We start from the raw sequence: 14,536 nt of genomic DNA, 5'->3' as shown, positions 1-14,536 counted from the left end.
GATGATTTATCCTACTACTGTGCTTTATTCGCCCGTCAACTATCTAACCAAATATTATGTAATAAGTAATATCTGATAATACTGATAATAGTAATTTTAATAACAAAATTGTCACAATTGTGAAGGTACGCCAGTACACCACACTATCTATGATAAAATAGATTTTAATCTTGTTTAAATCGTGGCTCCTAATTAAAAAAAAAAGAAAAACCGGTTTCAGAATGGTTACCGGTAATTTTGAAGAATTAAAACCGCTTCCAAACCGATAACCGGTAACCGCATTTTTAGAGATCATTTTGGTAACCGGTAATCAATTACCAAAAATTCTAAAAACCCCGAAAACCGGTAACCGGTTTTGAAAAATTGTCCGGGTCCTAACGGACCCGGTAACCCATTTCCTTGGAAGCGGTTTCAAGCCCTGCAGTAATAATTGTAAACACTTCTATCTTTAAGTATTGATATTATTAAAATTTTACCTAACATAATTGTAAAAGATAGCTGTATGAAAAATAAAATTTACCTATAACCAATATTTAGGCCATCAATAATAATTGGTCTACGTCTTTCAATGTCCGCGGAAGTTGTAATTGGTGGCGTCATTTTTTGCGAATAATTAGCAGGTTCTGTAAAATCAAAATGTATAATTAAAAAATAATTGTAAATAAGTAAGTTAAATTTTAACTAGGTGTAATAACTAATAAGTACAAATATATAATATTATATAAAAAATATATATTAAAATCTAAACTATATAGGTTATAGGTAATAAAATAAAATAGTGGAATTGTGTATAATTTAATAGGTATGATTTAAAATTTTTAAACTTCTTAAGTGTAAACTATAAATTATTATTTATTTGTGTTTCTAAATCAACATAGGTAATTAGTAATTACTACGGTTCGGGACTTGTTGCACTAAAAATTATCAAAATATGCGTGGAAATATGCGATCAAAATTATCAAAATATGCTTAAATATATGCAGCTAAATTTTATATCATTTTTGAAAAATACATAAAACATATTACAATTTTGGAGATAAGAAACTCAAAATAAGTAGGTACCTAAACATAGTAAAAATAATTGATACACCGGTTTACTAATTCGTATATATATTATATTGATTAATATCATGAACAGTGGACCCTATTGCATGTTTTGTGCATTATTATGTGCACTTATCGTGAAAATACCGAGATAAACAAACACGTATCTACTGATTTTTAAATTATTAAAAAAATGCAAGATATTATACACTTTTCCTAAAGTACCTATGTCTAAATTAGCAAAAATATGCAAATTTAAACTTTGTATTTAATTTTGCCATTTCATAAAACAAATTTATAACTTACCCAGAAAAATCTACGACCACTACAAAAAAACATGCGATTGCAAGAAGTCCAAAACCCTAGTAATTACCTTGGTGGATATAATTCACCAGTGATTGTGAAAGCTGATTATGCTGTAAAGGTTGACCAGCATATTGAACAAATTGATTAGACTGTTGATGTATTGTGTTATTATTAGGTTCAACACCAAATTCAATGTATTCATTTGGAATTTCTGAATAATTATTGACTTGACGAACAATTTCACCATTATTTTGTACTGTTCCACAATTGTTATTGGTCATAATACTAGTAAAAGAATCCAAGGTAAGATCTAAAGCGCCATTATTAGCTATATCGGAAGATGTTGTTTGATTAATTCTAATAAGTTTATAAGTAGGAATAAGTTATTTTGATTTGGTTCTCGATTCATAGTAGAGTTTAAATTTTATTTTTATATGACAAAGTTAGTATTTGGAGATGTAATTTTTTGAATTTTATTAAAAATTAACCTTAGATCACCACTCTTCATATTTCTTGGTGACTGGTTCTTATACTTCAACACTTTTCATAATATGATGAACCTACAAAATACTTAATTTAATTAGTATAGATATAATTATGAAAGACTATAGTTCCAATATATCTACATTCTACAAAATCAATGGCAATAACTAATTGGTAAGAAATATGAAGTTGAATTAAATTTTTTATTTCCTAAGCGCATTTATTAAGCACTAAAATAGTAAAGCATTCTACAAATACAACTAATAACTAAAAAATGTTTAGATCTTATGTGTACAATAATTTTAAATAGAAATATTTTTATTGAAGTATATAGTATGTTTTACTATAATTTGTTTTTTATGTAAATCAATGTAGTACCACAATTAACTAAAAAGGCATAACACATAAATAATTCTACATCTATTTTTTTGTTGTATAAAATATACGCAACAAATTATCATAATGTTTTTGTAATAAACAAACACTAGAAAACTATTATATACGCTTAATACTATTAATTCCTAATTTTAATTAATGAATAAAGTTTTCCAGAATTTTACATCACGACAATTTTTCAAAATTTATTTTATATTAGGTTATATTAGGTTATCTCCCTTTTTAAAGCTATAACTTATAAGGTACCTAGGTAACTTTAATTCTGTCTTTCTAACTTTTTAAGGCAACATTTAGGTATCAACTAATGCTTTTTAAATGGTGACTCTCTTATAATATTTATTATATTCAATTATTAACTCTAGTAAATATTTTGAAAAATTTTACCTATTAATTTTGAATTAGGTAATAATAATAATTAAATTTAAATCATTGAAACAGCTACTAACAGTATAAAGCTGTTAACTAAACAGTCGATTGTTGAAATCAACAAATAAAATATAAATTAATTAGATATGCGTACTGTAACTTTTCTCTTAAGTCATAATATATAGTGTATATAAAATTATCTATACTTGGATAATAGAGCATTAGAGATAGGTATTTTATAAAACTGAATTATGTGTTTTATTACCTAAAAACTATAAAAAGTAATTTTCTTATAGACCATATTTTAATATTATTCTTTGAAAATTATAATAAGAAAAATACTAGTTACTTATTTCAATGAATTCAAATTATTTATAAAATAACCTAGTCGGGTATAAACATAATATATATAAATAAGTATTTTCACAAATATTTGTACCTAATATGTTTATTGGACAGCTTTTAACCAAATAGTATCTAAATGATAGCTGGTATCCAGGCAGGTACCCAGTGCCGGAACTACACATTATGATGGCCGCCAGGTGTATTGGAGGGTATACGCGGGATTATGACGTATACCCTATCACCAGCTTACTGATTTAGCGTATACCCTGTAAAATTACTAGAGATATGCAAGTATATGCGAGTATACCCATGTATGATATATACCTTAAAAATTAATCAAAAACTTAAGTAAAATAAAATATTAATTGCTTTCAAAAAATATTTTTATCTTTATTTTCAACGATTGAAAATTATCAATTTTTTTAAAGATAATCAACTAATAACTATATAGATATCAAACAATAATTCATATATTTAAAATTGTAATCACGACTATGGATACAACTATTTGTGGGGCCTATATCGGATTGGAGCTTTGAAGGCCGATGCGCAATGCACACCTGGTAGTTGCGGCATCTATATGATTTAAATTCTCAACAAAATAACTTTAATAACTCTAAAACCTATTAAATATAGTTTATTAAAACCAAATGTGTGAAGCCATAAGATTGTAAGAATAGAGAGAAGTAATCCAAAAAATTAAATACAAATGTCAATTTATTCCAATTAATATTACGTATATCAAGCTATTATTTTATCATTGAACACTCATTAATTCAAAAAATATAAATATTTATGAAAAAAAATGGTTTCTAATCGTTAAAAAACAAAATAATGGTTAATCATTACTATTTTTTTTAAGTTTTGACCCTATGACCCCATGACCCCCACCCCCCGTCATTACGCCATGGTCCTAAAACAAGTATTCACAAATAATTATACAAAACATAATAATTATTGGGAGCCCGCTTATGAGGGGAGGGCTTTGTTTTAAAGAATTAAGAAAAAATTGTATATTATTATTCCCCATCAAAAATAAAAAATAATAATAATAATAATAATAATAATAGTAATAATAATCAGTACTCCCCCTGAGTCTCAACCAAAGTGTTCGAATTTTACATGATCCGATCATCCATACAACTTATAAATAATCATTTTTGTGGACAAGTCAACAATTGCATATTGTGTCTACCAATCAATTTAGTTTTACACAACGTAACTCATTTAGAAATAACACAAATACTGAAATACATATTTTTATATTATTATTTTTAATATGTAGGTTCGTTTATAGTTATCAAAGTTATCGTAGCTATTTTAATCATCGCTATTTATTAATTTTGAAAAAATAAACATATTTTTGTATGATTTTTTTCAAACATTGTAGCTACTGAGAAATATATAATTATTAACAATATTAGGGATCATAAAAACAATAAGCTTAAGATGATATTAAAATATGATATTAAAATCTTACGATCAACGAATAATGTTTGTTAGAAAATTGGCTTTATAATTTTATTTAATAATCGAAACAAGTGCAATTCGAACATCATCTCTTTTGACCCCAATACAATTCGTTCATTACTCTTTTCTTTCCCGAGTGCAATTCAACAAAAGTAAGTGCAATCCAACCTTAACGGATTTTTCCAACCCCCCATTGGATGTTTTATCGAAAATTGTTTTTATATTTCAATACTCATACATATTTTTTTTAATTATAATACACTTATTTATTTGTTGCTAGGTATAGAAATTATCATGGTAACTCTTCGAGAAATGAAGAAAAAATAATAAGACTAGGTAATAATTAAAAAATAACTACATTTAAAAAAGCCCGTATAAAATCTGTGTTAAAATCGATACAAACTATTGGGATTCTTCAAATTACATTTTATATGTGATGAGAGGTAAAATCGATTTGTAGCGAAATTAGATGAAGTCGGAAATTGTACAGCTTAGAGTTGGTGAGTGGTTGGGTAGAGCGCGGTAGCAAAATCCTAAATACGCTGCTGCGTAATATTATATATTTTATAAAATATAATATACCTACCGTGTGATTTATGTGTAGTTTTTTCATCAGAGACCATCAAACTATATCAAATTACAACAAACACTGGTACATTTATAAATTATCACCGAAGTCGTAATAACTACAACTTTACTATACCTAATATTGAACGAATATAATATGAATGTATTATAATCATATTTCACACAATTATTCGATTATTTGATTAATTGATTAAATTAAAAAGTAATTAATAATTTTTCAATTAATCGAAAAATATAAATTAATTGTGTATAATAATAATACTGATTACAAAAAAATAAATCAAACAGCCCTATATTGACTTACCAATGTAGCTGACTTTACTTCGTAAGTAGGTTAAGTAGGATAAACAGAATTTATCATTAGTTAATTATTTTTTTTTTTTTAATCACCTGTTGTCTAGTAAAGTTGTATGTAGAGATTCTAAAATTGGGTTTGAAATGTCCAATGAAATACTTGACAGCAACCCAAAATCTCTCGTCCTAAAACACCAACGTTTGATCAGAGTGGAACTATATACAATTTTGAAATGAACGGCAAAATATAATATAAACGCGAAACGAAAGAAAAATGTCGTGAGCACTTGTTGGCAAGTAATAAATTAGTATGGCGTCGTAGCACAAGATACAAAAATCAATACCTAGGTACCTGCGCGTCATCTTCCGGGGTTTCCAGGGTTCTGGGGTATAACGAACAGTGTGACCAATGATAACCGTATTCATCACTCACCCTTATATTTGAACGTCAATCTGCAGGTAGATACATTGGTGGTACATTCACCGCCGCGCCGTCAGGTTGAGCGCTATTGATTAGGGCTAATAATAAACTTGTTTGGTCGTTTACTTATGAAAAATATATTTTTATATTAAAAACAGTAAAGAAAAAAATATAAATTATTAATCGTAATAAAACTATTCTTGATTTTATACCTACCCACATAATATAATTATTGATTTATATAATATACAAAATATGCACGGGTGGAAATTCTTCACAGTGATTTTGTGTTCGTGCAGTCAATACAAATGGACCAATGGTGTTAAAATGGTGTTAAAAATGTGTTTTAACTAACTTGGAACCAGGTAAAATACATTATATGAGCAGTGATACCTCTGAATAGCAGGCCATCTTATTACCCAAAATATTGTTTATTTTTTTAGGTGCCAACTATTCAGAAGGAGATTAATACAATAAGAACATATTCCCAAAAAAAATCGTCTATTATTGGGAGGTCCGAGGTTTTTATTATAATATATATTATTGTAAGTCAATATTGCACGCAAAAATTGATTTTAGCAAGTTGCATCACCATTCACTGTTGGTCTAAACATTACACAATCGCAGTCAATAGCACAAATGGGGAGGGAAGAGTCAAATAGAAATTACATGAGCTTTGTTCCAACTGAAAATGTATTCAACACTAACCCGTGGGAGGCTTTCCCATCCATCCACCCCCAATATAGTATGGAAACACTAAAATAAAAAAGCTTCTTTACGAGCTTAGTTTTCATGTACCCCCTCCCAAAATTCGAGTACTGCGAGTAATAAGCAGGCCTAGACTTTATATGCAACAGCATGTTCTTTTTACGACTTCTGATTATTGATTTTGTCAGTAATTTCCACGAATCACCTCATGATGAGATAAATGTTGGTATTTTTATTTTGCATGTTTTTGCATATTTTGGATGAAATGAATATTATTGCATATATTGAATAAAATGAATATTATTGCATATTTAGATTATAATAATGCAAAATATGCATGTTATATAGTACATTTCATAAAACTTGGTTTTTTTGTCAAACATAAATTTTATTTTTATAGCTTCCGTTAATACGAAGCCATACTACGATCCAATCGCCGATCATTAGTTTTCGAGAATTTAAAAAAATATGTGGTCCCAGTATGTAACACACGTAGTGAATATGAATAAAAAAATAAATTTCTTTCTTAACTATTTTATTTTGTTTTATTTCTCAATTATATTAAATTAAGACAAACAGCCATTCACTATAATGTATTTCAATTTTAAATAAATATAAATATTTTTTTTATAACTATATTTTTGTGTTTATCTTATAAAAATTTAAATGCATATCTTTGCATATTTTGGTAAATAAAATGCATATTTTACCATTTTTTATTGCATACAAATCCTAGCCCTGGTAATAAGTAATAACGTTTATCGGTCACATCGCTCAACGTAATATCGGCGCCAAATAATAATTATTATTGAGAAATTGTTGAGTTCTGTAAACAACGCAGCGTATTCGAATTTGGTTAAATAGCATAATATCGGAGCTGAAATTCAAATCGATAGGCTAGTGCATTAGGATAGAACTGTAGGGTTACCCAAATGGAATCCTGGTTCGGCCACTCAGCTTGTCCACGGCCTGATATTTTTTCACAATTTGAACACCTTTTGGACACGAAATATCTGAACACCATACAAACACTGGTGTCCTACTTTGGCACTTTCAATAATCTTTTCATATTCAAATGTTGGTGTTGGACTGGTACAGTTGTGTATGATGTTGTACCCTTGAAACACTTTTTAATTCATCGAAAATATCGATTATTGAGGTGCGGAGTTTTCGGTATTTAGGTGTGGTATTTTCGGCTATTACCGAGATCCGGTATTTTTTATGATTACCGTCAGTGACGTAATTAGGAATTTGGTTTGGGGAGGGGATATACATTTTTAGCAAACATTAATGGTCATTACCAATACTTTGATCAAAATGTTAGCAGTAAAAAAAAGTTTTTAGGGAGGGGATCTATCCCCCGAATTCCCCCCTAATTACTATGTTACGGTAATATAATCGATAATATCATAGATACCAGTATTATACGAATACCGGATACCGGTATCAACATAAGAAATACCACCAGCTCTAGGCCATAAAATAACACAAATATAAAAAAGGCAATTCTGTGCAGGCACAGGTCATAAAAATGAAACTTCCGCGAAATCGGTCATGGTGATATTAAACTATTAATATACAATCTATAATTACTGTCGTAGAGGTTCATTTTTATTATTGTTAATAAAAAATTAATAATAATAACAATAATTAATAATAAACAACCAATAATTATTATTATTATAGCTTCAAACCCATAGCAACCATTTATAAACAAAATTTTCAATCGGAAATCTCAAAATCCCTGTTAGACCACCACCCGGAGATGGTCATCTCCCAGTGCCGCAGAAACCACAGTGCGGGCGGTTCATTGCACTGGGACCCCACGTTTCAATTTCTAATATGGGACCCATACTTAAATAAACTAATATAAGAATTAAGAAGCTATAGAAATAACATTTTTTTTTTAATCAAAAAAAAATTTCCGATAAATCAAGCATAATTATGTCCTTATATGATTTTGTATTAAAATACAAATTTGACATCAATAAATCAATTCAGACTTTAACAGACAAAATTTATCAATTACAACACTAATTGGTCCAGAACAATGTGATGTCAGAGACTTAATAAATTTCATTATTCAAAATGACATGGCTTGTAGTATGAAAAACGATTCTAAGCGAAAACTGTCAGTCAGCCTATGATATTACTAAATATATTTGGTGAATGATGATATTATTGTGAATAAAGTAATTTATATATTTTTACCTATTTACGTGGAACCTTGTTTTAAATTTTAAATACTTAACTATAAAACATTTTATTTTTAATTTGTACATTGAACATTTTATAAATTTTTAACTAAAAATAGTTAATAAATTTTAAATTTGATAAATTTTGTCAAAATGATTGTAAAAAAAAAAAAACTGTGTTTATATATTTTTAATATTTTTTAACTGCTATTGTACCAATATATCAGGAGCCTTGCATTAAATTTTCACGCTTTTTTATCCAAAAAATACAATTTTATTGATATTTATAGGAAAAAAAACTAAAAAAATTGAAAACTGACAATGTCCGTAAACAGCTCAAAAAGAGTCAAAATATTTTCAAAATGTTATGGTGTATAGAAAATAAAAATATCAACATTCAGTAAAATTTTCATGTATCTATCTATCTATAGTAATTCCTTTTTGAATAACAATAAAATAACAAAACCGCTACATGAGAAATCGAGTGAATATCCAATATTGTAAAAATATGAACTTCAAACGCTCATAAAAATTTAATTTGATTTGCTTGTAGACATTTTTTTTTTTTTTTTTTTGATAAAGGTAGACAATCTTATGAGGAATTTTGTATTACATTTTCAAATCTTAGATTTAAAAAGAAATTTTTTTATGAATTCTAAGCTCAAAATAATTTGCTAATTTTCGTGATTTTTCCGTATTTTGTCAAGATTTGAACTTTAAAGTTTAAATGCTCATAAAAAAACTATGACTAAGGATTAATATTTTTCAAATGATATTGTAACAATATACAGGAGCCTTGTATTAAATTTTCAAGCTTTTTTACCCAACAAATAAAATGTTATTGACATTCATTGAAAAAGACTAATACAATTGGAAAGCCCCCCGCGGATCTGCGTACCATAAATTATTCCAGCACCCCCTACATTCATACCCGATGTGGGCCTATGTAATGGCCCACAGATTAAATTTGCACTAGGGCCCATCTAGTTCTAACTACGGAACCGTCCTCTCCCTTTTTAAATTGGCCAATCTTCTGCCCAGAGGTCTAATCTAATCTAATCTAATTAAATATATCTTCACTTCGTTGCTAGGCAACCAATTATGTTATTATAAATCGTTACCGAGTTTTGCCTTATGGCTCGTGTGACGTGGCCTTGAAAATTTACTCCCAGCAAGCGCATAGAAGTTTCACTTCAAAAAATGTTGACAATTTGATATAATAAATTATTAATAAGACTCACCGTAAGGCTACGTTGTTATTTTATATAATCGATTGCTTTCCATGCTTCATAAATATCGAGCTACTTTCTGCGGTTTCGCTCTCATATAGTCATATCAGTAGTTTTGTAATGATAAGGGATAATGAAATAAGGAAGCTTGTATAAGGCACTTTAAGCTAATCTTGTTTCATAAATTATGAAAAGTATTAATATCATGTTTTAAGTAAATTTAACCATTGAAATATTATTTCCTATATGAACATAGACATACAATTCCACCCTCTTTAGAGTTAAATTCTAAGCCCTTCTCAAACGATGGCTATACGATGCTTACAATATAAAAACAACACCCCTCCAAGTTTTAAATTTATATTCTTGCAATTGATTTTTAATCACATCAGTGTGGTTATTTAGTCTTATCCCCTTAGGAGTTGATTTAAAAAGTATATTTTCTCAGGGTTTAAACTATCTCCATACTAAATGTCATGAAAAGTTAGTTTTTCAGTAGATTTATCTTCTATTCAGCCATAGAAGAATATGTTTCTTATGCTCTATGGTATAACCTTAAACAACTAATTCATAACATTTTGTGATTATAAAGTAGATAACCGTATTGATTACAGTTCCGGGTTCTGATTTTCCAGTCTTAGTTCCATATTTAAAAACAATAGACAAAACTACCAATTTTTATTCACATATTATGACTTTGTGTTCTGATTAGTGATTATGATGATAATTGATAACTCATGAACCATGAGGAACGAGGAAAAGAATGAGTTCATTTTTTATAGGAACGAATTGAACGAGTTCCTTTTAATAATAAATGAACGAGGATCTGAACGAATTCCTATTTACACTAAAGGAACGACGAATTGAACGGATTCCTATAAAAAAGGAACTGGATATTTTTATGATCAAACTTACAATAAACTACGTAAAAAAAATGCTTAAAATACAACGGTATAATATTGTAAAATAAACTTAGATATAAATAACTAATAGAACGTAGGTACAATATTTAACAACCAACTAAAAATACTAAGTTTTGGTTTAGTTCAAAATATTATAAACTATATGATTATGGCTTATAATAATATATAATCGAACGTATCCTGAATGACTTACTCATAAACGTAGAGCCTAAACTATGATAGCTAGAAAATTTACATTTTGATAGTATCGCTATAAAGTGGTGCACTAAAAAACGATTGTTCAAAATTCACATATTAAATAAAGACTCAATCAAGATTTTTGAAAATAACGATGGAAATATAAATGGTTACCATTGCATTGGTTACAGTTTATAATTATATTAGTAGTAGACACTATAAATTATATTTTTTTTTTATGAATGGTTACCATTGGTTACATAAAATACAATTTTTATTATGATTGGATATAATTTCAACCGGTATTTGATATTATATGGTCACTATATTTTTTACCGCGCACAGCGCAGTATCCGTAGGTAAAATGTTAGAGGATGGCGCATGCTTATTTTGAACTATCTAAATTGTTGTTAAAATCGTAACCACATACTCGTATATTTGTTTAGGTATTAATTATTTCTGCTAGCAATACCCGTAAAAAAAATTAACTTATTAAGTAATTACTATTCACGTATTTAAAAAAAAAATCTTATCTTTTTTTCTATTTTTTTAAAAAAGTATTAAACACCATTACCTGTTCTATTACCCCTATCTTTAAAAACAGTGATCCCACCGATGTCTCTAACTACAGGTCAATCTCTGTTTTACCACACTCGGCCAAAATTCTTGAACTCATTGTGTATTCCTACATCAGAAAAAATCTGAACCCCATAGTATCGGATTTCTAACATGATTGTTACCAGGGACTGGAACCTATAGGGTGTTTCGGTTACGGTTCCGGTTCCGGTTATTAATTTAATTTGTTAAGGGTTCCGGTATCGTTTTGGTTTTCTAAAAAAATATAAGGGTTCTAGAACCGGTTAATACCGGTTTTGAAAAATACCGGTTAATTTCGGTTATTTTCGGTTAATTTTAATTTCGGATTATTAAAGATTTTTTTTAAAAAAATAGTCTGAAATAATTTATTTATTCATGTTTAAATTGTAATTATTTCATGAAAATAGAAGGTATTATGAAAAGTTAAAAAACATTAAAACACAATACCAACATCTCCATTGCTGACTGCCGCCGTGCTAGCTCGGCGCACGTCGACAATGTCATATAAAATGGATTTTCTAATCTACTATTTTTAGTATTACAATGTTGAATTATATTATGCCCGTATTATTATTTATAACTATATATTTTCACTCAACTAGAGGTTTATTTCTATTGTAGAGCGTCGGAAGAGGTGATGCCTATGATTAATTTGGTAAATCGTAAATATCATTAGCTATATGCCTTTATAAAGTATTTGTTTTTTAAAAAACGATGTATGTCAGTACATTCAACATTGCTACATTGCCACATTGCCCACTTCAAATGAAACAAAAGTTTTGAGACGTGGTTTTTTTCCGTTGAAAACACGTGAATACAAACAAATTTTTTTGATAGCAACATAAGTGATAACTGTAAAAACTTTTATCACATTTGGTTACCATACTCATAGAGTAATATAGAGGCGGCGTTACCTATCACGTTTGAAGTCAAACTGTCGGTTATTGACCCCAGAAAATAGGAGTCTAACACCGATAATATTTTCCGTTAGATCGCGCTGTATTTCAATAAATATTGATATCTATTCGATATTTCGATGATAATTGTTTGATAATCATTTTGATTTTTGGCGCAACTTTGAACTTATCTTCAACAGTTTAACTGCATTCAGTCTATATAGTGTATAGTGTATACCTTTGCACTTTGCACTTTGCACTTCTTTTCATATTCATTATTCATACTTAGAAATTCTGAAAAAATGCCTAGTTGTTATGTGTGTAAGCGGTCTAGAAATTCCACTTCGAAATTGCAAGATATTACGTTTCACAAGTAAGTACCTTTTTAACTTTTAATTAAACAGTTTTCTATTCAGTTGAAGGGTGGCCAAATTCACTAGTGGCTGAAATTATACTGAACAAACTTTAAAATGTTATTTAGGTTTCCTACTAATCAGGCAATAAGAGAAAAATGGTATGATTTTGTGATTGAAAATGGTTTAAAGGTGGATAGTATCAATAAGTATAGTATAATGTGTTCGAGTCATTTTGATGCTTCTCTGTTTTTCTTACACAAAAACACTAGAAATCTATGCAAAAATGCTGTTCCTAATATCATAATATCCAGAGTGATAAACGTAAGTTTTAAATATCATTGAATAATAGAAGTAATTTATGTATGGTTATATTACTTAATTGAAATACAAGCATATTATACTTGAATAACGTTAATTTTTAACATGTTATAAAATTATGTTCTATTCTATTTCAGGCAAAAAATTTCTATCCTGAAATTAGTAAAGTTGGTCAGTCAAGCTCTTTTTTTCTTGAAGCATTGTCAGATGTTTCTATGCAGTCAAATTCTAGTACTCTCAGTTCCAATCAAAGTGTGTATGTAAAAAAACCTACTATTGTAGGAGCTGTAGTTAATGATACATGTTGTGAAGGAGTGTCAGTATTATATGAAAATTCTCCAGTACAAGTAATCATACTTATAATTATCATATTAAATGTATCTTGTTTTAATAAGATCTTAATGATTTTTTGATATATTGATATAATCATTTAAATTTTATTTTAGTCGCCTACTTACGAGATTGATCGTGAAAAACTGTCGATATCACCTAAAGAATCATTACAGTTAGATGTTTTTATGCAGCCAAATACAAGTAATATCAGTTCCACACAATATGTGAATGTAAAAAAACCTACTATTGTAGTAGCTGGAAATGATATATGTTGTGAAGGAGTGTCAGTATTAGAGGAAAATTCTCCAGTCCAGTCAGATCAAGAATCATTTTTAAACTCTCTCATTACATTGAAAAATAAAGGAGGCAATAATGGAGGACTAAATTATCCTAGTGACGACGTCATTACTATTTGCTTACAAACAGAAAAATTCCTCAAATCTTTTAACTACGAAAATCATCAAGTAAACACATTATTTTTACAATCTAAAGTCCTATATTATTTTTTTAACTCTAACATATTCAGTTCATTAAAATCCCATAGTTTAGAAAGTAGTAGCCCTTTGACAGATCATGTAACATTATTAATAAAATCTATTTCATCTACATACATAAAACTGAAAGTAAATTATAATTTAAAATCACATAACGATAACCCGTCTCTTAGAATGTGGTATAATAAATTGACTCTTTTTAGAGGACAATAAAACTTAACTAACTATAAAATTTGTATATATCTGTTGTTTTGTATAGTTTTTCATTAAATACATTTATATATATGATTTTAACCATTGTTGTTTTTTTCACTCCCTAAACTCTGTACTCATTGTAAAAATATTATTGTTATTTGTTGTTCACAATGTCATGTCATGATAGTCGTTTGCGACATTTTTTAATGATTTCACTGTCAGTGAGCAATTTTTACTAAAAAAATCAGCCTAATTGAACAAAGAGGTTGTTTTAAATACCGTTATTATATGAAGAAAATATATCTCAGTACATTCAAATACTTAATGTGCTTAAAATTACTATATAGGTATTCAGCAAACTTGGATAAAATAATTTTAGTACCTAGGTATTTGGAATAAATA

At 28.2% G+C, this 14,536-nt stretch overlaps 2 protein-coding genes across 2 annotated transcripts in view; one reads left to right on the top strand and one right to left on the bottom strand.

The window, feature by feature from the left end:
* Positions 1 to 2,278, bottom strand: part of LOC100573461 (ribonuclease ZC3H12A-like) — a 7,113-nt gene extending 4,835 nt beyond the window's left edge. Inside the window, exons 1-2 of the mRNA XM_029488472.1 lie at positions 1,418 to 2,278; positions 521 to 623 (exon numbers count right to left, since the gene is read on the bottom strand). Of these exons, the coding sequence (XP_029344332.1) occupies positions 521 to 623; positions 1,418 to 1,631 (317 nt within the window). The 5' untranslated portion in view covers positions 1,632 to 2,278. The remainder of the gene's footprint in view (positions 1 to 520; positions 624 to 1,417) is intronic.
* Positions 2,279 to 12,507: 10,229 nt separating this feature from the next.
* On the top strand, positions 12,508 to 14,502 carry LOC107884781. Its single transcript, XM_016807594.2, has 5 exons — positions 12,508 to 12,811; positions 12,920 to 13,115; positions 13,250 to 13,459; positions 13,559 to 13,909; positions 14,482 to 14,502. Exons 1-5 carry the CDS (start codon positions 12,741 to 12,743, stop codon positions 14,500 to 14,502), a joined length of 849 nt encoding a protein of 282 aa, XP_016663083.1. The 5' UTR covers positions 12,508 to 12,740.
* The last annotated feature ends 34 nt before the right edge of the window (positions 14,503 to 14,536 follow it).

Source organism: Acyrthosiphon pisum, chromosome A1 (assembly GCF_005508785.2).
Source record: "Acyrthosiphon pisum isolate AL4f chromosome A1, pea_aphid_22Mar2018_4r6ur, whole genome shotgun sequence".
NCBI classification, from domain to species: Eukaryota; Metazoa; Arthropoda; class Insecta; order Hemiptera; family Aphididae; genus Acyrthosiphon; species Acyrthosiphon pisum.
This window is presented reverse-complemented; position numbering and strand designations above follow the sequence as displayed.